The following is a 25,354-nucleotide window of genomic DNA, read 5'->3' as shown; positions in this document are numbered from 1 at the left end:
ACTAAGAAATTACTCACGAAACACACCTTAAAATACAATAATTTTATTTTAAAATGCCCTTTGTGTAACTATTAAGTGTGTAAAGCAGATCCAAAATACGATCCGTTATTCTGAGTAAAGCAACCGAGCAAAAAATTCAATCTACAATATTGCCAGACAAAGTATCTTCTGTACGATTGGGCTGTCAGTCATGTTCGTTACATGAAATCATGTTTCTTTAATAATTTAACTACAAAACTAAGAAATTACTCACGAAACACACCTTAAAATACAATAATTTTATTTTAAAATACCCTTTGTGTAACTATTAAGTCGTAAAGCAGATCCAAAATACGATCCGTTATTTCGAGTAAAGCAACCGAGCAAAAAATTCAATCAACAATATTGCCAGACAAAGTATCTTCTGTACGATTGGGCTGTCAGTCATGTAACGAATTAGGGGAAGTGTCAAACACAAATGTATTTTATCCGGGAAATATTTTCCAGACTTATTTCTTACAAAAAGGGTATCAAAAGAACTGATAACGGGCTCGTTTCTTTTTAGGGTTTTACATTTGTAGGAAGATTATAAATAAATGTTCTGTCTAGATAAAACGACAGACAAGCTCGAAGTACGTTTTCTTGCAAGCGTAATATATTTACTTATAGTAGTAATAAAACACTTTTATATGTGTACAAAAAATAAAATAAAACAAAAAAACACTCATCATTAGTACTAAGGTGATTTTATCCATTTAAGGGATCTTTTGCAGTTAATAGTATATACCTATTTTATATGTTTTTTTTTCTTTTTACGTAATAAAAAACATTTAATACATGAATTATAAATAATTACAACATAATATTGTACAGAAACAGTAGATTAAAATAAAATGAATACAGAAATAAAATAAAAATACCCCACAAACTATTAGCCCCGTCAAAAATTAACTTTAAGCCCCGAACTGTTCCCTATTTTATATGTTATAGGTTATATTATTATATTATACTTATTTATGTCGGGATAATATATTTATTTATGCATTTTAAATAGTTCATTCTTTTTATTTTGTATTTAATATACTTTTCTCTCCGGACCAATCCTATGATAGATTTAAGACCGCTATTTGTACATTGTATATTGTATGGAATAAAGTGTAAATAAATAAAACCTTACGCTTAATGTTTTGGTGCAATTTAAGTTTTTTACGCCGTAAACAATTCGCATTGATATGCACCGCTATGAACATTAGTCGATTAATCATATTTAAATATATTCAATCGTTTTCAAACTAAATTTCTGGTCCTACAATGCAAAAACCTATCGGAAAGGTCAACGACCGGGTTATCTGTAGACTTGGGTCTTAAGTCCCTTTAGGCACACTTAAGCCTATTTACGGCTCTGCTATGTTGACAGGTCGATTGAATAGCTCGGGTGTCAATGAAATTTTTGCGTGTAATATAATACCCTGTAGTTGACTCTGTTCACCCAGCTCAGATCACCCGGGTCAATTAATTAAACTAAAAATACACTTAGTTTACCAGTCTCACAGAAAACACCATATCTCTAGTTTTACACAACGTAGGCTTATTAAACTCCACAGATTTTAAAGGTGTATTCTTAATCACATTTAGAGACTAAAATGTCATAAAGTTTCCTTTGTTTTTGTTAGAGGTTTAGTTTATGTCAAGTAGTTTAAACCTTCTTACTGTAATCCTGGCCGACGGTGTATGATATGACAATGTGTTTGACATTGTTGTTGACTTTCGATTCTTGTTTCTTGTGCTAATAAACTCTGCTATATATTTTGTTATAAAATATGTGTTTAAATTAACCCATACAATAGTTTTAGAGACAATGATAATTTTTGTGAAAAATTTTAGGTGTGACGCTGCCACTATGAGACTTGGTTTAGACATATTTAGCGACTCGCCCCGGCTTCGCACGGGTTAAACCTTAACACATTATACGCCTAAACCTTCCTCAACCATCACTCAATTAAAAGGTAAAAATCCGTTCAGTATTTTTTGAGTTTATCACGAACATACAGACAGGCGCGAAGGGCAACTTAATAAAAAACTTTACTTACTCCTGGCAAAGTGTTTAAAAAGAAACAACGTGTGTGCAAAAAACGAAAAAAAAAAAAAATTGCCGAAAAAAAAAATTCTAACACTTTTTGCTACTTATGACCTCAAAAATGCGTGTTTAAAATCTGTCCGGTTCAAAATTAACAACTTGCTACAGTCTGAAACGGTTTTAAAACGACATTGACGATCATCTTGGAGATTGGCACGTATCTTACGTATAACTTTCACTTCATTCAGCATGCAACAATTAGCATGAGCGATTTTCAAGGTCGTATCAAAATAAGATCAAAACCATCACAAGTCGCTAAATCGGAATCGGGTTCCATTTCAGTTATTTAGATATTGAAATACAACTCACAGCCTAAAGCATCGAAGGACTTTGAGTTATTGATATTATACAAAACAAATAAACATTATAATACATTTATTTAAAAAAAAGGGGCTCTTTTCTGATCATATATGAATATTTGTTACACAATTCAGAAAAAATATATACTATGCCAGACGTCTTAACAAACGAATTGAAATTGCTTGAGCATTTATTCATTAAAATATATTAAGTTTTATGACGTATGTGCAAACTTTTGATCATTGACGTTGATCATATTTTTTTTTATATTTATTTAAACCAACACGATTTCCGTTCGTAGTTTTACGAATACGGGACTTACGCATGAAGAATTTCGTAGATTGACCTGCCTGTCTCTATCTATATATCTGTGTTTCCGAGGGATGCAAAAACATACACACCACGTCATTGTATAGCATTAAGTTAAATTTAAATTCTCATTTTAAGTGAATAATGTATATTCTTATGAGAATAAATGTCTTAAACCATAAACCATAATATCTGTCTCACTCGCACTAGCAATATAATAATTAATTGATATTTGACGACCGGTCTGGGGCCGATTTCTCGAACGGCATTAGTCTAGTATTAGTAGTATGTTGCAATGGTAACCCAGACGACGTCGCAGTTCATAGAATAATAATATTAGTCTAATAACGTTTGAGAAATGGGCCTAGTGGGTATTGACCCTGCCTATGAAGCTGATGGTCCCGGGTTCAAATCCTGGTAAGTGCATTTATTCGTGTGATGAGCACGGATATTTGTTCCTGAGTCATGAGTGCTTTCTACGTATTTAAGTATTTGTTTATTATATATATCGTTGCTTGAGTACCCACAACACATGGCTTCTTGGCTTACCGTGGGACTTAGTGAATTTGTGTGCAATACCTACTGAAACAAATTTCATTGAAAGACTTCAGTTTGTATTACTTAAAATAATTTAATTCTCATGCAATATGTATCGATACATTAAACATGAAAATTCGACAATCAATAGTGAAAATCATCAGCGCTACTTTTTTAAAACATCGAAATTGGCGCCAAAGCAAACCTTTAAAAAAAACTAAAGCAGTTCTCGCTGGCAAATAAATTGCCTAAATAAATAACAAACTTATAATAAAATTTAAATCTGTAATAATATTATTAACAATATTTTGAACATTCTGATATTTATATCAATCTTATTTATCCAATCAATTAAATATTTTCCATTGTAACTTTTTTTAGTAAACCATCATTTACCTATGCCAGGATATTGAGATTTGGCTAAGAAAACATTGATCTCTATTTCTATGACATTAAGGTTGTTTTCACATTGGTAACAATAATGCTGTAATAAGTTGGTTGTTACTCGAATATAATATTAGTAATATACAATTGATTGACAAAACATGCAAGATTCATAATTCTAGACAAGAAATTCCATGAACTTTTAACAATGAATCTTACACTACATATAGGAACAAACAGGTCAATATTTAAAATTCATCGTGCTTTAGCGTTCTTACTTTATAGGGAGCGTGCATGAACTGTAGGAGGCAGCACAGGAGCCGTCAGATTTTTGGCGCGAGGCGTAAATGTGACGTTTTTTGTTCCGATGTAGCCCACAAGATGGCAGAACCTACTATGCACAAGAAAACACGTGACGTGTAAATGTACATGTGATATGGTTCCGATTCAGGCCACAAGATGGCAGACACTCCAACGCGCTCGGACCCGGGTACGTCCTTAAACTACGTCCAAAAGAGAGGTATGGGCATTGTGAATGTCATCTCGCTTTGTGTGGTAGGGCACAGCCAGTGGATGTCATTCCAGATCTAGAGCAGAGCCCAACTGGGGAAGTACCCCCACCTTATAGAAAACCGTACCCAAATAACACTAGACCCTACTCATAGTGTTATGTTCCTGCCGGTGAGTAAGGTTGCCAGAGCTCAACGAGGGGGGGGCGGGTTTAGGGTCGGCAACGCGCATGTAACTACTCTGGAGTTGCAGGCGTACATAGGCTACGGAGACTGCTTACCATCAGGCGGGCCGTATGCTGGTTTGCCATCGACGTAGTATAAAAAAATATATAAAATTTGTCTCAGGATAGATATAACTTATTTATGATCATTTATTTTTGCGGTAACTTTTAATTGTATGTGTTTATCTATTATATACATTCTCTTCGGTGTCGTTATATGTTCACAAATTGAATACATAGAAAATAAATATATATCACTAACATTTCAGTTGAGAAAAGCTGCCTAACGATTCTTTCAACTTTGAAACGGGTAATAAATCATTTTTACACTTGAAAGTTTCTTGAAATTTACCCACATAATATAATTTGGTATTTTAATCCTGCGTTCCTCGGCAAAAAAAGCACATTAAGAGAGAAACTGCTTGGACCGAGGTGTGACTGACAGTTTTCAACACCTACCTTATAGTTCTTTCTTTTTCTTCTACGGCACGATTCGAAATTTAAGATAGGTCAAATTTTAGGTCTATATTATATATTATATAGTCCTCCATGTCCTATCCGACAACAGCGACAAAAAGCTACATCGTTATAATATCATCATCATCATATCGCCCACTGCTGAGCATGGGCCTCTCTTCCAGTACGCCACTTGCCCCGATCCTGAGGAAATCGCAACCAGAAGTGTCCCGCAATTTTCCGAATGTCGTTATAATACGAGGGTCATGCCAAAAGAAGTTAGATACTCTATGGTCATTTGATCGATACTGGCCAGTTATACACCATTGTAAAGGTAGGTTATTTGCTAATAAATTCAAATATGGAACACTCGGAAAATGTTAGGATTCCTTTTTTAATTATTTTTTTTCTGGGTAATTTTGGAGGGAAATTTTCGCAACAATGGAGCTCACTCGACGTGATTTTCGTGTTATGATTTATTATGATTTTAAAAAAGGTTTAAAACCTCAAGAGTGTTTTGAACTTTTAGTTTCAACTTTTGGCGAGTCTGCTTGTTCACGTGCAACTGTTTTTAATTGGTTTGCTGAATTTAAAAGGGGACGAGAGACCTTTGAAGATGAGGCGAAGACCGGACGGCCGCCAACCGCAGTCACTCAAGAAAACGTACAGGCTGTGGAAAAAAATGTTCGTGCGAACCGACGAATTACATATGCAGAGCTCGAGCGTGAGCTGGGTATTGGATCAGCAGCATTGCAAACTATAATTCATTATCATCTGGCCCTTCATAAGCGTTGTTCAAGATGGGTGCCGCACAAACTCACCGATTTGCAAAAAGACCGCCGCGTAGATTGGTGCAAATTTATGATAGATAAATTCGACGCTGGCGAGAAAAAAAATGTATATGATATACTTACAGGTGACGAAACATGGCTATATAACTACGACCCCGAAACAAAGCGGCAGTCCACAGTATGGTGTTTTGAAGATGAGCCGACGCCAACAAAATGTCGCCGAACCCGAAGTACACAAAAACAAATGATTGCCTCATTTTTCTGCAAGACGGGACATATTGCTACGATAGTGCTAGAAGATCAAAGGACAGTCAACTCTGAATGGTATGTGACAGTTTGTGCCCCCAGAGTACTGTCAGCTTGGTGTGACAAGCGGCCGAAATCGGGAACTCAGCACCTGCTCTGGCACCATGACAACGCTGCCCCTCACACTTCTGCTAGAACACTTGACTATTTCAGCTCAAAAAACGTGACTATCTTGCCCCACCCGCCATATTCCCCCGACCTAGCCCCTTGCGATTTTTACTTATTTCCCAAAATTAAAGAAAAATTAAAAGGAAGGCGATTTGAGAACAAAGAAGATGCCCTGGCTGCGTATAATTATGAAATTTCTGAGGTATCTAAAGAAGAGTGGTCATCGGTATTTTCTAAGTGGTTTAGACGGATGGAAAAGTGTATACGTGTTCACGGTGACTACTTCGAAAAAATAGATAGCTGTAATAAAGAATAAAGTCGGTAACTTTTGAGTATCTAATTTCTTTTGGCATGACCCTCGTAATGTGTACAGTGTACACCCAAGGCCAAAAATATAAATCTGTGGCCCTAGTGAAAAAGGGTACAAGTTTCTGGCAGCGCAGGTGTAAAGGGGTGTAAGTTCCACGTAACACTTATGCCCTTATACACCTAAACTGCCAGAGACTTGTACCCTTTTTCACTAGGGCCACAGAAATAAATAAATAAATAAATATTATAGGACATTATTATTATTACACAAATTGACTAAGTCCCACAGTAAGCCCAATAAGGCTTGTGTTGAGGGTACTTAGACAACGATATATATAATATATAATGATTTTATAAATACTTAAATACATAGAAAACACCCATGACTCAGGAACAAAAAAGTTCAGTTTCAAAAGTATGGAAACAAGGCTGTTTTCTTTAAGATCTCATGCTTCTGTCTTTGTTTTATAATCATTACCTAAAATGTACATTAAGCAACCACAAAGGGTTAAAAATACTCGCTAAATATCAAAACATCCTAAAATATTGTCAAAAACATTAAAAGAAATTAGGAAAAGTAACATAATTATACCCTTTTAATTGCTTTGAAAAATGTTGATCTGGCAAATATTATAGCCACAAGTTGAGTAATTTGAGTAATTTACTTTTAAAAATGTTCTACTATTATATTTACCATTTTGTTTCTAATGAGTAGTGTATATTACATCGCTTAAAAAATCACACTTCTATTAAAATATAAGCTTGTTTCTATACTTTTGGCCGGGAGTGTATACGTAGGAGGTTTTTGGTCGAGACTTTCGTTGAAGGCACTTTTTGTCTAGGTGTTCGAGTCGAGCTTCTTCAAAAGTAGCTAGACCTTTTTTTACCTAAGTGCGTCATTCGGATCTCTTAGCCGCATGAACCTCCTAACACTCATGGAGGATTAGATTAGAACGTCTTTATATCGCAGAAACTATAGATCCGATATGAATTGGATATGTCAGTATCAAAAGGGGCGTTTTTGTTTGAAGAAGTACCAAATTTCATCTATCGGTTCAGGTAAATTTCATCTATCAAAGAGGTAAGGCATAGAATCTCCATGTACCAAAAAGTGTCCGTCAAAAAACCTTAAATAGGTGGCGCTACAATACCTAGAATACTTGAAATTGAAATTCAAATCATAGTGAAGTGCGCTCTTCACTCCGTCAATAACGCTTAGAGTCTTAGCTACTCTAGCGCTACTCTGCAGAGATTTGGAACTATTATTTATAGCTGACGTCTGGACGTTATTGCAACAGTTCTGCCTTAAATGATTGCATTCCTTGCCTCTACCTTCCATACTTGAAGAGATAACAAACAGAATTGATGCGTATTCTCAATATATCGTTAATATCGATGCAGACATTACATTGTACAATTGTATATCCCGGAAACCTCCATTGCGCTCTATAAACTACGGTTAACGCGATAGTGGAGATAGATTGGCTCACAGCCAGCCCTTTGTGTATCAGATCATGACCGATATTTTTTAATATTTGGAACATTAAATGGACCGAGTAATGTTAGGGGAGTTACATTAAAAGTAGCAAAAGAAATTGCGCAGTGCGTTCTTATTACTTAGAGGGTAAAGGTGAAGATACTATAATATTTTATTTTAAGATACCTGGATATATTATCTTAAGGTATCACACACTGTTAAGTTACGATAATATATACAGGGCGTCCCAAGACTATGGGACATTAAGGGAAAGTACCTTAAATATAAGACATAGGATATTTTGCTAAAAGGAGACTTTATTTTATTTTCGAAACTGAGTAATACTGCATTCAAAGATTTAAAAAAAATAAGTTACTTTGTCTGGAAATCGAACCGACTCAAATGTGAAAAAAAAACCTGTATTTTTATGATGCCAATCGAAAGAATGCATAAAAAATAAGTCATCTCAGAAATATTATATCGCAAAAGAAATGAATAGAGTAAAATTCTTGATTAAAATTTCAAGATTCGGTTTAATTCCCAGAAAAAGTAAGCAATTTTCAATTTTTTTTTTCAAATTCTTTGAATGCAATATTACTTACCTACTTTTAAAAATAAAATAAAGTCTTCTGTCAGCAAAATATCCTAACTACGATATTTAAGGTACTTTCTTTTGATGTCCCATAGTCTTGGGAAGCCCTGTATAGTGTAATATGAAATATCTTAGCCGTTTGTATAAGGATCTAACGATATATTTTGTAACTTAAGACATCATGTTAATATAAATTTCTCATTTTAAGATGACATCTTCGCATCGCAAAGCATCTTAACATAAAAATTCCATATCACTCGATAGCTTAAGTTACTATAATATGAAAATATATAGTATCTGCTGTGATACTTCATAAAACTGTATAGTAAGCAATTTTTTATCTTAAGATAAAATATTATTGTATGTTCACCGTATGTGACGCTCTTAATGGTTTCAGGATAGTTGCAAATATAAGATGAGAGACAAATTTAATTGGGGAGAAAATACACCTGAGATAAGTGGCGCGGTGCGACGCATTGGTACACGCGTTAATATTTATAATTCCACTTTGAAGATCTCTCACGAACCGCTTTGTAACTCACTTACTTGGAGTTTGATGATCACATAGGTATTATTAGCTGTACTAATAAGTTAGTAATAATCCATGAATAAATAAATACCATAGTCATAGTGTATTAGCAATTCGCACCTTGTTATTACTAATTGCTTTGTGAGCTCTAGACCTCGCCTAAGCTTAAAAAATGTAAAGGTGTAAAATACTTAGTTTGTTGAATCGTTATCACAGTCTTAAGCGCTATTGACGCTTTAGTCCGTCATGCCAATTTCCACATTTTGAAAAATTTCCAAAAACTGGATCGACAAAATAATTTTATTTAATCATACAAAAATAGTGGGGATTCGTTTAAGGGCATATCGTGTTTTGATTAGGTAAAAGGTTTTTTTGGCATATTGGCCGACTTGGACAGTCACAGAAAATTTTTTCGTGTAAAATATTTTTTTCTTAAATTTTCCTAGTCAGAAAACGATTCCGAATATGCCCTAAAACGGATTGCCGCTATTTTTAAACCTTGTAGAATTTGGCTACTAAATTTTACGAGAATATCTAAAGATTTGCGATCTGTATGTAGAGAAGAACATCCGGACACAGGAAAGCAATAATGGCCGATTTAAGACAGAGACTTTCACTAACCGTTCAATAAATAAATAAATAAATAAATAAATAAATAAATAAATATTATAGGACACTAGTACACAAATTGACTAAGTCCCACAGTAAGCTCAATAAGGCTTGTGTTGAGGGTACTTAGACAACGATATATATAATATATAAATATTTATAAATACTTAAATACATAGAAAACACCCATGACTCAGGAACAAATATCCATGCTCATCACACGAATAAATGCCCTTACCAGGATTTGAACCCGGGACCATCGGCTTCGTAGGCAGGGTCACTACCCACTAGGCCAAACTGGTCGTCTGGTGGTTCAATGAGATAAGCAATCTGATTGCGGCTGACTATGTTGAATTCTGATCCCAACACAGATTATTGCGTTATGGGTAAACCAACCACTTCTTGTTTTTAAAAGCACAAAAAAAATTGTATCCTACCTGATTCCTCCTCTGGTAGTATCAGCATTTAATGCTCTTCCTTCATGGAGCCAGGTCAACACCGTCGGGGTCTCCACATGTCTCGCTCGGCAGACCAAGGCCAAAGTGGATTCGGCCTCGTAAAACTTCTCGAGGAGCGGGTTGCCGGCCTCGTCGACAACCCACACTTGTGGGGCTGTGGGATAAACATGTTCTGTCATACAGTCTGTAAATTCAATACTGGCGAATATTTAAACGGTGGTTAGAATAGGACCAAGGAAGTATATTGAGATAAATTTAGCTTAGAAGTATAATTGAAATATTAACCAAACAAAATAATTCGGCCCGCAATGTAAAGTAACTAACTCACAAGTTACGAGATACGAATTGTTTAAAGTAATTGTCAACGTTTGTTGGCAGTTGAAGGACTTGAAGGTACTAAAAAAAGCTCATGTCTCGTAATGTTTACAGTAATGTACTGCTCGGTAAGTTTTCAAAATATAATTGCGGGGTCATAATTAAGTGTAACTTAAAAAAAACCTACTTAATGAATGATTACACATATAAATTCTTTATCTCGTTTAATTATTTATAGCCCGTGTTGCTAATGCAACATATTATTATATAAAAATATTCCCAAAGCAGTAGCTAAACGCAGACGTCAGGCTCGGCTAGTATTCGGAGGCTTTTCAAAAGCACCAATAGGAGCGCTCCACATATTCTGTATCGCGGCCAATTAGAGACACCTAAATTTAAACCACCTTTTGTACTGATCAAATATTGTCAGATCACTCTTTCATCATCCTCCATACTATAAACACCCACTTTCTACATCTAACTATTCTGGCAAGAACCCTTGTAATGGATTTACACACTGTATAACCTGATTGAGTCTTTTGATTCAATACTTAGGAATACCTTCTCTTAACTTGTCAAAAGTAAACTTCTAAAATGGGTTGTAAAAAGTTTTTAAATTGACTTCTAATTGGCAGGCTTCAATAGTAGTTAGCTACAAGAAAAACCTTTTTAGGAGCTGAGCGTGGGCAATAAAAAACAGTAAAATCTTTTAGCAGTAATTAAGTCGTTATCCTTTTTCCATTAGGTTTCACCTCTTTTTTAGCGGGGTATTTTATCTCCACCCTTTAACTAACTTTAAATGATCTTATTGTAATCAAATTACTTTTAGATTGTAGATTTATCTTATACTCCTCGTCGCTTTTGATGACGGCGACCCTAAGTAAACATTATGGACGCCTATCGTGAACCCTTATATGGCTGGCTAGGCCGAACTTACTTTTAAATACTCTTTTGCACGTGTGACAAGAGTTGGCCAGCTGCGTTGAATGTATACACGTAGGAGGGCTTAGGCCTATCTTGAGATTTATCTTAGCGTGTAGGTAGAGAAAGGTATATGCTAATAGAAAGTTTGAGTTTACCTATGTATAGAAATATCTGTAGATACAGTTGAAACACAAGGGTCGCTTCAGTCTGTTGAACATTGTTATCGAATTATCAGGATTAAATTTTGTTCTGTAATTCATTTACCTATTTACTCTGTGACAAATTGCTTTGTTTCATTGTATTGACTGTTTTATTAAGATGTTTGAAATGGAATTAGGCAATTGTGTTTGATAGGAAAGCTGAATGGATTTAAAAATATGCTAAAAACGTTTTTATAATATTAAAGGCAATTGAAATAAATTAAATATAAAACAATGATAGCTAGAACATAAGTAAGCTTTTAGTGCAAAGCTTTCTACGAAATATATATTTCATATTATCCTACGTTTGTAGTACGAAATATAAACATCAAGTATAGAATTTTTGATTTTCGTCCAATGTAGGTAAGCGGCAAACATACTCACGAGAGATAATACGGCCTGCTTCTTAGAGCTGTAGAAAATGGTGCTTAATAATTTTAAATTAAGTTGCTAGGACTCGAGTTCCATAGACGTTCCGCCACTAGTAGGCAGGTATATCCATTATGCGATAATGTAAGCCATTATGTATTTATCTATTATTTTGTTATACTTACACAAAGGGCCATAATACATTCCGAAATTACATTCGCAGAAGCTTTACACTTAAACATTATTTAAATCATTTTGAATATTAACTTTACGATTTCGTATTAAGAGTCCTTATTCCTACAGACGAGCGTATTTTGTAAAATGCTTCCTTTTTCATTCAAGATTACGACGTAACTATTAGTATTTATTCAAAAACTGGTAACGTACTTAAATAATCGTTTCCTAAACTAGCGGCTCCAACAGTTCAAATTTTCATTTTCTCTTTTAAACCTCTTTTTTAATGAGTTTTTTTGGGAGTCTTTTCCAAATTTTGCAGTGAGATGTGGCGTTTCGGTTCTCAATTTTGCTGTAAACAAGAATCATTTGGTACATGAATGACTACAATTTGATTCAACATATCTCGTACGAGGGGCTGGAATGATTAACAATCGAAGATTCATTTGAAAAAACTGATAAAATACCTTCCGAGTTTTCTCCATTTTTTTGGCGAAAACAGGGTTTTATTATATTTTTTTCCGCAAATTGTACGCATATTTTGCTTTAAAAATAATATTATAGCAAACTGTAACTTTATGTTAACCTATAAAAAAAAAATCATAACTATGGGACCTACATTGCCGTAAATTTATATTTTTTTAAAACACGTATAAATCACGCAGCAGCGACGCCCCGCTCTCAGTCCGCGCGGAGCGCGCTTAGAGGACGGACCTGTGCTCGATTGTCAGGCATTCGTTGCGATCGTAATCAGCTACGGAGTTCCGAGAAGTGCTATATAATGCGATTAGAAAATCTTAATAAAAGTTCATTTTTTACACTATGCTTAACAGACTCTCGCTTATTGATGGATTTTCAGTGGTCCTTTTTTTTATACTACGTCGGTGGCAAACAAGCTTACGGCCCGCCTGATGGTAAGCAGTATCCGTAGCCTATGTACGCCTGCAACTCCAGAGGAGTTACATGCGCGTTGCCGACTCTACCCCCTCCCGCCCCTCGTTGAGCTCTGGCAACCTTACTCACCGGCAGGAACACAACACTATGAGTAGGGTCTAGTGTTATTTGGCTGCGATTTTCTGAAAAACGCATTTTTACTTGAAATTACGTTAGGGTTTGCATTTGCATTATTATTTTTGACCCGGATGAAGTCCAAGTTCTCATGATGGAGTCAGGAGTTGGTCACCAGAACTCCTAATCTACTCATTATAATCCCATCGTGTTTGGGCTCAAAAGATTTGCCCTGACGAACACCATCGATCTAGATGAGGTCCAGGGTCTCATGATGGAGTCAGGAGTTGGTCACCAGGACTCTTAATCTACTTATCATAACGCCATCGTGTTTGGGCTCAATAGATTTGCCCTGACGAGCACCATCAATCTAGATGAGGTCCAGGGTCTCATGATGGAGTCAGGAGTTGGTCACCAGAACTCCTAAACTACTCATCATAACCTCATCGTGTTTTGGCTCAAAAGATTTGCCCTGACGAGCACCATAGATCTAGATGAGGCCCAGGGTCTCATGATGGAGTCAGGAGTTGGTCACCAGAACTCCTAATCTACTCATTATAATTCCAACGTGTTTGGGCTCATGAGATTTGCCCTGACGAGCACCATAGATCTAGATGAGGCCCAGGGTCTCATGATGGAGTCAGGAGTAGGTCACTAGAACTCCTAATCTACTCATTATAATTCCATCGTGTTTGGGCTCAAAAGATTTGCCCTGACGAGTACCATCGATCTAGATGAAGTCCAGGGTCTCATGATGGAGTCAGGAGTTGGTCACTAGAACTCCTAATCTACTCATTATAATTCCATCGTGTTTTGGCTCAAAAGATTTGCCCTGACGAGCACCATAGATCTAGATGAGGCCCAGGGTCTCATGATGGAGTCAGGAGTTGGTCACCAGAACTCCTAATCTACTCATCATAACTCCATCGTGTTTGGGCTCAATAGATTTGCCCTGACGAACACCATCGACCTAGATGAGGTCCAGGGTCTCATGATGGAGTCAGGAGTTGGTCACCAGAACTCCTAATCTACTCATCATAACCTCATCGTGTTTGGGCTCAATAGATTTGCCCTGACGAGCATCATCAATCTAGATAAAGTCCAGGATCTCATGATGGAGTCAGGAGTTGGTCACTAGAACTCCTAATCTACTCATTATAATTCCAACGTGTTTGGGCTCATGAGATTTGCCATGACGAGCACCATCGACCTAGATGAGGTCCAGGGTCTCATGATGGAGTCAGGAGTTGGTCACCAGAACTCCTAATCTACTCATCATAACTCCATCGTGTTTGGGCTCAATAGAGTTGCCCTGACGAGCACCATCAATCTAGATCAGGTCCAGGGTCTTATGATGGACTCAGGAGTTGGTCACCAGAACTCCTAGTCTATTCATCATAACTCCATCGTGTTTGGGCTCAAAAGATTTGCCCTGACGAGTACCATCGATCTAGATTAAGTCGAGGGTCTCATGATGGACTCAGGAGTTGGTCACCAGAACTCCTAATCTATTCATCATAATGGTAATTTGATGGTGCTTGTCGGGGTAAATCTATTGAGCTCAAACACGATGGAGTTATGATAAATAGATTACGCGTTCTGGTGACCAACTCCTGACTCCATCATGAGACCCTGGACTTCATCTAGATCGATGGTACTCGTCAGGGCAAATCTTTTGAGCCCAAACACGATGGAATTATAATGAGTAGATTAGGAGTTCTAGTGACCAACTCCTGACTCCATCATGAGACCCTGAACATCATCTAGATTGATGGTGCTCGTGAGGACAAAACTATTGAGCCCAAACACGATGGAGTTATGATGAGTAGATTAGGAATTATGGTGACCAACTCCTGACTCCATCATGAGACCCTGGACTTCATCTAGATCGATGGTACTCGTCAGGGCAAATCTTTTGAGCCCAAACACGATGGAATTATAATGAGTAGATTAGGAGTTCTAGTGACCTACTCCTGACTCCATCATGAGACCCTGGACTTCATCTAGATTGATGGTGCTCATCAGGGTAAATCTATTGAGCCCAAACTCGATGGAGTTATGATGAGTAGATTAGGAGTTCTGGGGAGTTCTGGTGACCAACTCCTGACTCCGTCATGAGACCCTGGACCTCATCTAGATCGATGGTGTTCGTCAGGGCAAATCTTTTGAGCCCAAGCACGATGGAATTATAATGAGTAGATTAGGAGTTCTGGTGACCAACTCCTGACTCCATCATAAGAACCTGGATGGACTTCATTCGGGTCATAAATAATAATACAAACCCTAACGTGATTTCAAATAACACTGAAACTCTATAGCACTAATGTGCGCAAACGATTGGCATCTTGACTAGGCAGCATGGGTGCGTAGCCACCATGCCAATCGATACGACAACGAAACACTATCTGTCTCTCTCTCGTACTAATATGCACAAACGATTGGCATCTTGGCTGGGCAGCATGGGTGCGTAGCCAACATGCCAAACGTTTACGATACGACAAGGAAACACTATCTGTCTCTCTATCGCACTAATATGCGCAATCGATTGGCTTCTTGGCTAGGTATCATGGGTGCGTAGCCAACATGCCAATCGTTTACGATACGACAACGAAACACTACTCTCTCTCTATCGCACTAATATACGCAAACGATTGGTATTTTGGCTAGGCACTAAGCAAGTGTGTGGCCAACATGCCAATCGTTTACGATACGACAACGAAACACTATCTGTCTCTCTATCGCACTAATATACTTTATTTATACCTGCAGTCATTTAGTAACTTCTTCATTTTCCATTGGTGTGAAAGAGACAGAATAAAGAGCAAGGGTTATAGTACACTCTGTAGTCCGTACACTTAGTAGTAGTGTACATAAAAAAAAATACTGTGCATATAAAATAAAATAAAGAGTGCCCATATGATATCATATGACACTAAAATTAATGTTGCTTGAAATTATATTGAAAACTATCAAGATTATTCTAGTCTGCATTGAAACGCGCGTCGCGTTGCCGGCGCTCGCGTACCGAGCGCCAACGCCATCTATCGAGCGTTATTTCGTGAAATCGGAGAACGCTCCAAGGATTAAGGGCTCTTAAAACCTTTTAAATATTCAGATGTGATTTATTCTGAAATCGCACCGTTTTATTCCGTTTCACACTACACGTTGTTGTTAATAGCAAGAATAAAACATTTTTTCAATAGCTTTAACGAAGTTGGTTTCGAATGTAATCAAAAGTCGTTTCAACAAATTGACTTGAACTTATTGGGTTTTTTATATGAGTGATTTGTTGACATTAAACCTTAAGTGCATGTTTTTTTTTCTTTTTGCCCGAAATTAATTAACGTGTCACGTAATTGTTAGCTGATTCTGGTAAAAATAGTATAAAAATTATAACATCGATTTTTAATGCGAATTCAGTGCTAGAAGTTGTATAGGCTAAATCATGTTTCTGTAAATATAACTTTTTTTGTAAGAGATACTGTAAAAATTATGCTGCTATTAAAAAGGTACATTTTTTGTGATAATATCTATGATATTGTTTTTAAATATAAAACAATTACAAATCCTGTAAAAAAACGCCCTCAACCACATACTAAAAATCATCAACTTCTGGGTTTTTCCAAGTTTTCCTACATTTCGCCTTAAAACAAATGTAATTTTTATAGATTAAAATACTACGTTAATTTAAGTAAAAAATCGGAAAATTGATTAGTTTTCTATTGTAATACAGGATATCCAAATAGATATTGGATTTTGTCTAATTATGTATAAAATAAGATGTTTTCGTTGTGTATGCTGCATCCAACCATTTAATTTCTCCATACCGCCCTGCATAGGTCTGTAGCTGTATTATTTTAAATCTGGCACCATATATTGCTGTCATTGAAAAAAGTCGAAAGTGGGTAGCTGTATCTTTAGATCTATAAGGTCTATGTAGACCGAATCAGACTTATTTTTGGGCAAGTTTAGTGTGCTTCAAACTGTCCTTAGGGATTTGTGCCCTAACATATGTCTTTATTAAAAAAAATTGTTAAAAACAAAAAAAGTTCCGAAAATTGTATGGTTTTTCATTATTTGACAATGACGTATTTAAACGATCAACAAAAAATACTAACCCAACCTGAAAACTAATAAAAACAGCATTTTGCTGTGCCAATCAGTTTTTTTTGAGGGATGATTAAAAATATTTCTTTTGCAATGGGGTTTGCAATTCTTTCAAGGTTATAAACTTGAATTTCACAAGAGCATTTTATGATTATTAATGGTATTGGTTAGAATAAGCTACATTTAAAGTTTAAAATAATTAATAGACCAAGCGATATTTAAAGAATATGTATATCAGTTAGGTTCACGCTTCTTCTGTGAAAAAAGGTATGTAAAACAGTTTAGAGCTCTGAAGACAAATTTTCTAACTATAATAAATAATAATAAATAAATAAATATTATAGGACATAATTACACAAATTGACTAAGTCCCACAGTAAGCTCAATAAGGCTTGTGTTGAGGGTACTTAGACAACGATATATATATAATATATAAATATTTATAAATACTTAAATACATAGAAAACACCCATGACTCAGGAACAAATATCCATGCTCATCACACGAATAAATGCCCTTACCGGGATTTGAACCCGGGACCATCAGCTTCGTAGGCAGGGTCACTACCCACTAGGCCAAACCGGTCGTCAAAATTATGAATCATTAAGACGACGCTCATGACACAAAACTTACTTACAAAACTTATGAAAGTATTATTTGATGAACCGGTTATTTATGGCATGGACTTCATTTATGTAGTTGTGACACGATTGGTTAACTTTTATAGCAGAGTAAATCATATCAAAGGTGCCTCTTTTTAAAACAAACATTTTCATTGTATGTACAGGCAAACGGGACCGATTCAAAGCTCAAAATTGTCCATGTAGATTAATATAATTGCATACTTCAATACAGTAGTTGTGATTTTTCAATTAAGTTTTGTTTTTCTATTTTAAACGGTAAAACCCGTTTTTCTGCATACGACCTTAGAGAATAAGCTAGCGCAAAGCAAATTCACTGCGCGCGAAGTATCGGGATTAGCACGAGTTCCGGGAGGCAAGCAAGCAAGTAATCGCCGCATTTTTAACCGACGAAAAAAACGGAGGAGGTTCTCAAGTTGACGCGTATATTTATTTTTTTAGATTGTATTGTGTATCGATGCATCACCTTAATAACTTAATTTGTGTGATAAAATTATCCGTGCGCAAAACACACTGTTACTCAGTTATTAACATCAAGAGTGACATGTTTTGTTTTAAACAGAGACATTTCTTGGACGAAATATATAACGGTCACGTATTATTTTTCTCCTTTTCTAGTCCTTGACATATGACTACAAATATCACGTCCTAAACCTCAGACAGCTTTTGATTTCGTCGGACAATCCGTTTCATTTCATATAACCAACGTGATCTCTATATAAATTTGTGATTTCAAAACAAAAATCAGGCTACATTAGAAGTCTGGGAGATATGGGGATATATTAGTAAAGATTAAAATGACACAATTTGGCAATATTAATGGTACTTAAGACCACATTGCAATATTTTCAATGTCAGAAGCTATCGAAAACAAAATGGAAGTGAGCGTCTAGTGCAATCACGTAGAGGAATTCTCATTCGGACATTTAGCAAAAACGGTTTTACGATCTTTTTGGCATTCAGTGAGTAGCGACCGTAAAATTTTTGCCTTCAGATGAAAATTGGCTTATGTCAAGACAATTATCTCGGAAAAGGCAACGTTGTTCTTATGGGATAACGAATTCAAGCCACGCCTGACTTGAATGCTTCAGCTTGTTGCGAATATTTTCCTTCTAGGTCTACGTCAATCATTTTTATAGAAACATTTGAAGAGAAAAATGCGAAATGCTCTGCGTTATTGTTATTAGTGGCGTCGAAAATATTTTCATTGTTGAAATATTCATTAGCTGCTCTGATTCTTATTCAATTTGAAATATTTATGATTAAGAGGGTATTCAACGGTCATAATACTTATTAATATTTTAAAATAAGGAAGGTCTAAAAACAAATTGACTTATAAGTAAACCGTGTACCTATTTTAATTCGTAAGAATTCTTTTACGCTTTATGAGTGATAAGAATTACTAGAAATTTAAATATTTAAGTATCACGAAAAAATTGAAGTGAGTGTAGTCGCTTGACTTTTTTCGTCGCCATAGGCGACATGTTTCGAACCCATCAGGGGTGCTCACGTCGGCTGTACTCAAAACATGTCGCTAATAGCGTCGACAAAAGTCAAGTGAGTGTAACCATGATATTTAAATATTTTTTCCTACTCCTCTACTGTTATCTGTCATTTATACATTCATTAACACGAATATAAGAACATACATAAAAGGTTTCAAGAAAAGTCTATATTGTCTATTGCTCATAACAGCACTTGTGCTTTAAAATCGGTATAACGTTACTGCAATTAATGGCTACCAACCTAACAAAATCAAAACGAATACAGTTTCAAACTAAGTGCATTGCTGCCAACTTAAAAAATATTCATTTGGTTGCATAGTAGAAACAATTGCTTCATAAGTCAGAAACACGCGTGTGACACCCGTAATATAGCAACAGCTTAGCGTTGCTTGTTAGTCTCCATAGGCTACGGTGGCCAAAATCGAGAAAAAACCAGTCCAAAAATTTAATTTAGCAAAGAGCAAGTACCAGGGCCTCATGAGTTACGAGAAGGTGTCGCTGACCGGCCGGGGGGGCGTAACAAGGTATGCTCGCGTATCTTAGCTATATACTTTGGCTTTGTTTACCTAAATTAAGATTTATTTTGATTGACACGTAGGAAAAGTATTGTGAATATGCCTTCGTTACAACTTTGCACTCTTATTAGTTGTGACATTAGGTATACGTAAGATCCTCACGACACTAAATGTACCTACCTGTACATGTATGCTACCTATTCTGTGTTTTTTGTTGTTGTTTAATGCTTGCACCTAAAACTGGTTCAACTTTGACTCGTAAAGAACACCTTTAAACATTAACCCCTCCATTTTTTGTTCATCGTTTCCGATCTCGATTGATATATTGCTATGTTGTGTAGAAAAACATAAATACTCACTGTTAATATGCAAATAGGTCCTGCTGACCCTTGGTGGATGCGTAGATATCTGGCACTCATACACGCCCTCGTCCGCCGGCTTCACCTCCCTAATGAGGAGCCGCCAGTTGCCAGGATACCGCTTGGCTACGGAGACGCGGTCGTCCGCCGCGTATGTCACTGCGCCGACTGTGAGGAGCTCCGGCATCTCGTCTCTGCCTCTACGCCGGACCCAGGATACCTGGTGGTATAGTTGAAGAAATATTGTTAGCGCCGTTGAATGATATCGCTCAAAATGGTTTTACAAATGTGTTAACGGTTTTATTACCCTATAAAACCATTAACACGCTTAAATTGTACTTGAGCTAAATACTCCTGACTTACACATTCCAATTTTGAAATTTTCCAATTTTTTACATTTTAGTCTGTTAACTTAAATATAGGATTTAATCTAAAGAACCATGGGTCAAAATGAACCAGAAACCAACGCAGCTAAATATTAGGTCTTTAAATAAGTATTATCTACTTCATTTCGTCCTACTAGTATTAGTACCAATTATATTCCATTGCAAAACTAACATTATTTCATTCACATAATAACCTACACCTATATTATTCCACAAATATAAAGTATAATTACTTGTTATTCACACTATAAGCGTGGCACGTGCTTTACCGAGATTACTCACTCATTTGTCCTTCTGTATTCGTAAAGGTAAAATATGACTAATTGATTCAAATAATAGTTCGTCAACTATAATAACGCCATCTGTAGGTACAGTCCGCGAAACTATTGGCGTATCAGCCCTATATAATATAAAAATGTATGCAGAAAGCAGAAAGCATGCTAAGCTAATAGTTTTGTTGACTGAACATGATTTCAAATTAAATCATGATCACGTTACCCTTTACTTGAACAAGGATTTACCTTTAGGATGTTCAGGTATAAATACTAATACTCAATACAGTTTCTCTTATAACTAGTATCTTATATATTATTGTCTTTGTCGTGATTGACGGCCAAATAATCAAAGATTGTGTAATGTATGTAAGTCGTGTTTGGCAGCATAAAACTTTGAAGGGGTGCAGTTTTAAAATGGTTGAGAAAAAACATAGGTATGGGGGGTGACAAGACCAAAAGGATGGTAATTCGAAAGCGCAGCTACATTTTAATGTCAACTTTAGCCAGACTTTCTCCGAGACCACGGGGACAACGTCGTCCTCGAAACGTCGGAGGTAATTTCAAAGCTTTTTAAAGTAAACGAGATAAATTCTCGCTAAACGAAATAATAACATTAAAGTTACGTTAAATGTACAACACAACGTAGTGCGGTGCGGCGTGCATGTGACGTACGGATCGCGACTACTTTACCTAACCAAAATTGTACAAAAATACATATGGTACCTTTCTCTGTCTCATGTCTCATTAAAGCGCCCGCAACATTATATTTTGCAAGGTAGTATCACGAACATAATGAAAATGTTTTATCAGTACAAAGAAACAACGTTGATATTTTCACGCAAGTTTCAGAAAACGTTTTTGTGAAAGTCGCGTCTTCCATACTGAGTTCCTGACAGCGCTTAATGTTTAATGCTTTGGTTGGTTGTCGAGTAGATTTATGTATACTTGTGAATTTAGGGTTGGGCAACGGTTAACGCAGTTACTGATCATTTAGACCGTATTGCAACGAAATAAGTTCTAATAATGGGTAGGTAGTAGAGTTGCTGTAACTACGAGTATGTGTTCCGCAAGTAAAGTGTTTGGTTATAAATAGGTTCTTAAGCATTTTGCTAGTAAAAAAATTTAGGATAAATAGAGATGGATTTTGCCAATACTAATATTTGGCCCAATGTTCTGTTCATCAATGTGTTCTCCAATTGAGGGGGGATTTAAATCTGCTCGGGTCAGAGGTATAGGGTTAGAGCCGGTGTAGCTTTATTTAACGTTCATCATTCATTTCATTTTGAATCATTCATAGCATTATTCAATCCTGCAAATAATTCATTTTGAATCATTCATAGCATTATTCAATCTTGCAAATAATTCATATTGTATCATTCATAGCATTATTCAATCCTGCAAATAATTAATTTTGAATGATTCATAGCATTATTCATGAGATGCAATAAACCTGCGATACTACTTGAAGCTTTTTATCCCATCAAGTGACTAAGCATGAGTCACGTCTGAATTCTTATTACTGTCGATGTCGTAAACAACTTGTTGTTCATAGAGATTAAGATAAAATTACTTTTTTAGAAAGGTGCTTTGAACCGTATTTAAGATAAGACGTTCATTTTTTAGGTTCATTGAACTGTATCATCAGGTGTTTAGAAATAAATATCTTTAAATGGTAGGAAAAGAAATGTGTTTGTAATACACCTGTACCATGTGTATTTAGTGAGTAAAAAAAGTTTAGGTATCAATGTTTTTGAATTATGTCTTTATTCAAACTATACATAAGGCCATGTTTATGTTTAAGAAAATATAGTTTATTACTAGGATAGTAGTAGTGGTTAAATAAAACCCTTCCAATATGTATATTATCTATAATTTTATAGCTGAATTAATAACGATTATGTTAGTTGGCGTCAGAATATTCTTTATGTAGGTACTTCAGGTCATTATTTTTAATAATACGTAGGTACCATGTTACATCATGGGAGAAAGTAAAGCCCACAGACTCCGTAGGTTAGGCCACCTTGAGAGAATGGACGAAGATCGGAACGTAAAAAGAGCGTACCTGGGTCGCCTAGCAGGAGGACGTCCTATCGGACGCCCTAGGTATCGCTGGAGCGACATGGTGGAGGCGGATCTGCGCGAGCTTCGAGTCGACAATTGGCGAGAGGTCGCACAGGACCGAGAAAAGTGGCGCTGTCTTGTGTCGGAGGCCAAGTCTCATTTTGGGTCGCTGAGCCAACGGAGTAAGTAAGTAAGTATGTTACATCGATATCCTTTCTACTTTATCTTCCCAATTTTAATTTTTATCCATTATAATTTTAATCTATTCAGATGATACTCGTACAACAGCAAAGGTGAAAGCTTGACAAAAAAGTATACATAAGACCAAAAGGAATTACAGCCAAACTTCGCTAACGTTAATATGTCTTAAACAATGGGGGTGATTTGCTTAATCGCTATAACAAAGGAATTCTGAAACAAAGAGAGTTTCTCCGCCGTTAGAGAATTCTGAACTAGTTGGGAACGATGTGTATAATAAATAAGTTTATTTTCGTCAATTTGTTCTGAAGGCAAATTCTGATTTAACAATTCGTAACGGTTTTGATCTTGTTTTGACACGACTTGGAAGATTGCTCACGCTGGTTGGAAAGTTGTGCGTGAGATACGCACCAATTGCCAATGCGACCGTGGAGCAAGTATCAAATAAGACCAAATTGTTAAATCAGAATTGGCCTCCATGGCTCGCATCGGCAGAACTAATTAATTCGGGAGATCGAAAGAAACTACCTAAGTAGTGACTAAACATTTACGAGGGTAACTTTCTGTTAACGTAAGTAATGGCTATCAATCTTAATATAAAAAAGAGCAAATTAAGTTCTCAATGTATTTTGATGTCCTAATTGTATGTTTCTGTTTTTATATCGAATATAAAAAAAAATAACTATGTACGATATAAAAAAAACAAGTATTTTTTAAAGTAAATTTTGTAACGATACAATCGTTACAATTTTGGTGTCTTGTCATAAATATTTGGTATTTAAGCCGAAATTAACCAATTAAAATTAAAAAAAAATGCTTCATTGACGTTTACAATTTAACCAACTCATCAAATCATACCGATGACTGTCCTTTAAGTTTACACCTACATAGCATTCGAGTGAAACATATTTATGCAGCTTGGTTAGAGTATGCAGAATCAAAATCAGAATGTATTAGTTTAATGCCATAAAATGGCATGCCGCATGCATACTTTGTTAATAAATAAAATAAAATAAAAAACAATAAATAAATTATTTCGAATAACCTTGAAGTTAATTAGAATATAAAAGTACAAGGAAAGTATTTTTATCAACAAAATAAATTAGAAACGTCAAATATCCATTGTGCGAGCATCCGTCATCGCAACATGATCCGGCATGATTAAAGGATCTCGGGATCCATAGTAATCCGATGAATTCGTGTGTGCGCAATCAATCACGGCCGATGATTAATTTTCGCGATTGATCAGATGAAGCCGGGAGTTTCAGTCATAAGGAGTATAAATAATTTATTCATTTATAGCAAACTGACTTTCAGTACAGAGGTCGCGGTTTCAAACCCCGGCTCGTATCAATGAGTTTTTTAGAACTTATGTGCGATCCTTTGATGTTTACCAGTCGCTTTTCGGTGAAGGAAAACATCGTGAGAAAACCGGACTAATCCCAATAAGTCCTAGACTAGTTTCCCCTCTGGGTTGGAAGGTCAGATGGCAGTCGCTTTCGTGAAAACTAGTACCTACGCCAATTCTTGGAGTTAGTTGCCAAGCGGACCCCAAGCTCCCATAAGCCGTGGCAATACACCGGGACAAACGCTAGGAAGATTTAAAGGAAATAATAGGCTTCTTATAATATTTAAGTTCCAAAGTTAGGATGGCTTCTTAGTCATCATCACATCACTCAATGTTCGAGTTCGAAAGTTAAGATAAATGTTTTTAAATATATATTATGTAGTTTTAAAAGTATTAATAACATACATTAAAATAATATTAAACTGAATGAAAATAAACAGGCTAATTTTGACCTTTTCATTTTTAGGGTTCCGTAGCCAAATGGCAAAAAACGGAACCCTTATAGATTCGTCATGTCCGTCTGTCTGTCCAATTCTGTCACAGCCACTTTTTTCCGAAACTATAAAAGCTATACTGTTCAAACTTGGTAAGTAGATGTATTCTATGAACCGCATTATGATGTTTACACAAAAATAGAAAAAAAAAAACAATAAATTTTGGGAGTTCCCCATACTCAGAACTGAAACTCAAAAAATCTTTTTTCATCAAACCCATACGTGTGGGGTATCTATGGATAGGTCTTTAAAAATGATATTGAGGTTTCTAATATCATTTTTTTTCTAAACTGAATAGTTTGCGCGAGAGAAACTTCCAAAGTGGTAAAAAGTGTGTCCCCCCCCCGTAACTTCTAAAATAACAGAATGAAAAATCAAAAAAAAATATATGATATACATTGCCATGCAAACTTCCACCGAAAATTAGTTCGAACGAGATCTAGTAAGTAGTTTTTTTAATA

General features: G+C 35.9%; 1 protein-coding gene across 1 annotated transcript in view; it reads right to left on the bottom strand.

Moving 5' to 3' along the window:
* LOC133526867 (uncharacterized) overlaps positions 1-25,354 on the bottom strand; it is a 278,043-nt gene that overhangs the window by 4,543 nt on the left and 248,146 nt on the right. Inside the window, exons 4-5 of the mRNA XM_061863695.1 lie at positions 20,132-20,351; positions 9,994-10,168 (exon numbers count right to left, since the gene is read on the bottom strand). Of these exons, the coding sequence (XP_061719679.1) occupies positions 9,994-10,168; positions 20,132-20,351 (395 nt within the window). The remainder of the gene's footprint in view (positions 1-9,993; positions 10,169-20,131; positions 20,352-25,354) is intronic.

This window comes from Cydia pomonella, chromosome 17, assembly GCF_033807575.1.
Source record: "Cydia pomonella isolate Wapato2018A chromosome 17, ilCydPomo1, whole genome shotgun sequence".
Taxonomy (NCBI): Eukaryota; Metazoa; Arthropoda; class Insecta; order Lepidoptera; family Tortricidae; genus Cydia; species Cydia pomonella.
The sequence above is the reverse complement of the archived record's forward strand: the minus strand, read 5'-3'. Positions and strand labels throughout refer to the sequence as shown.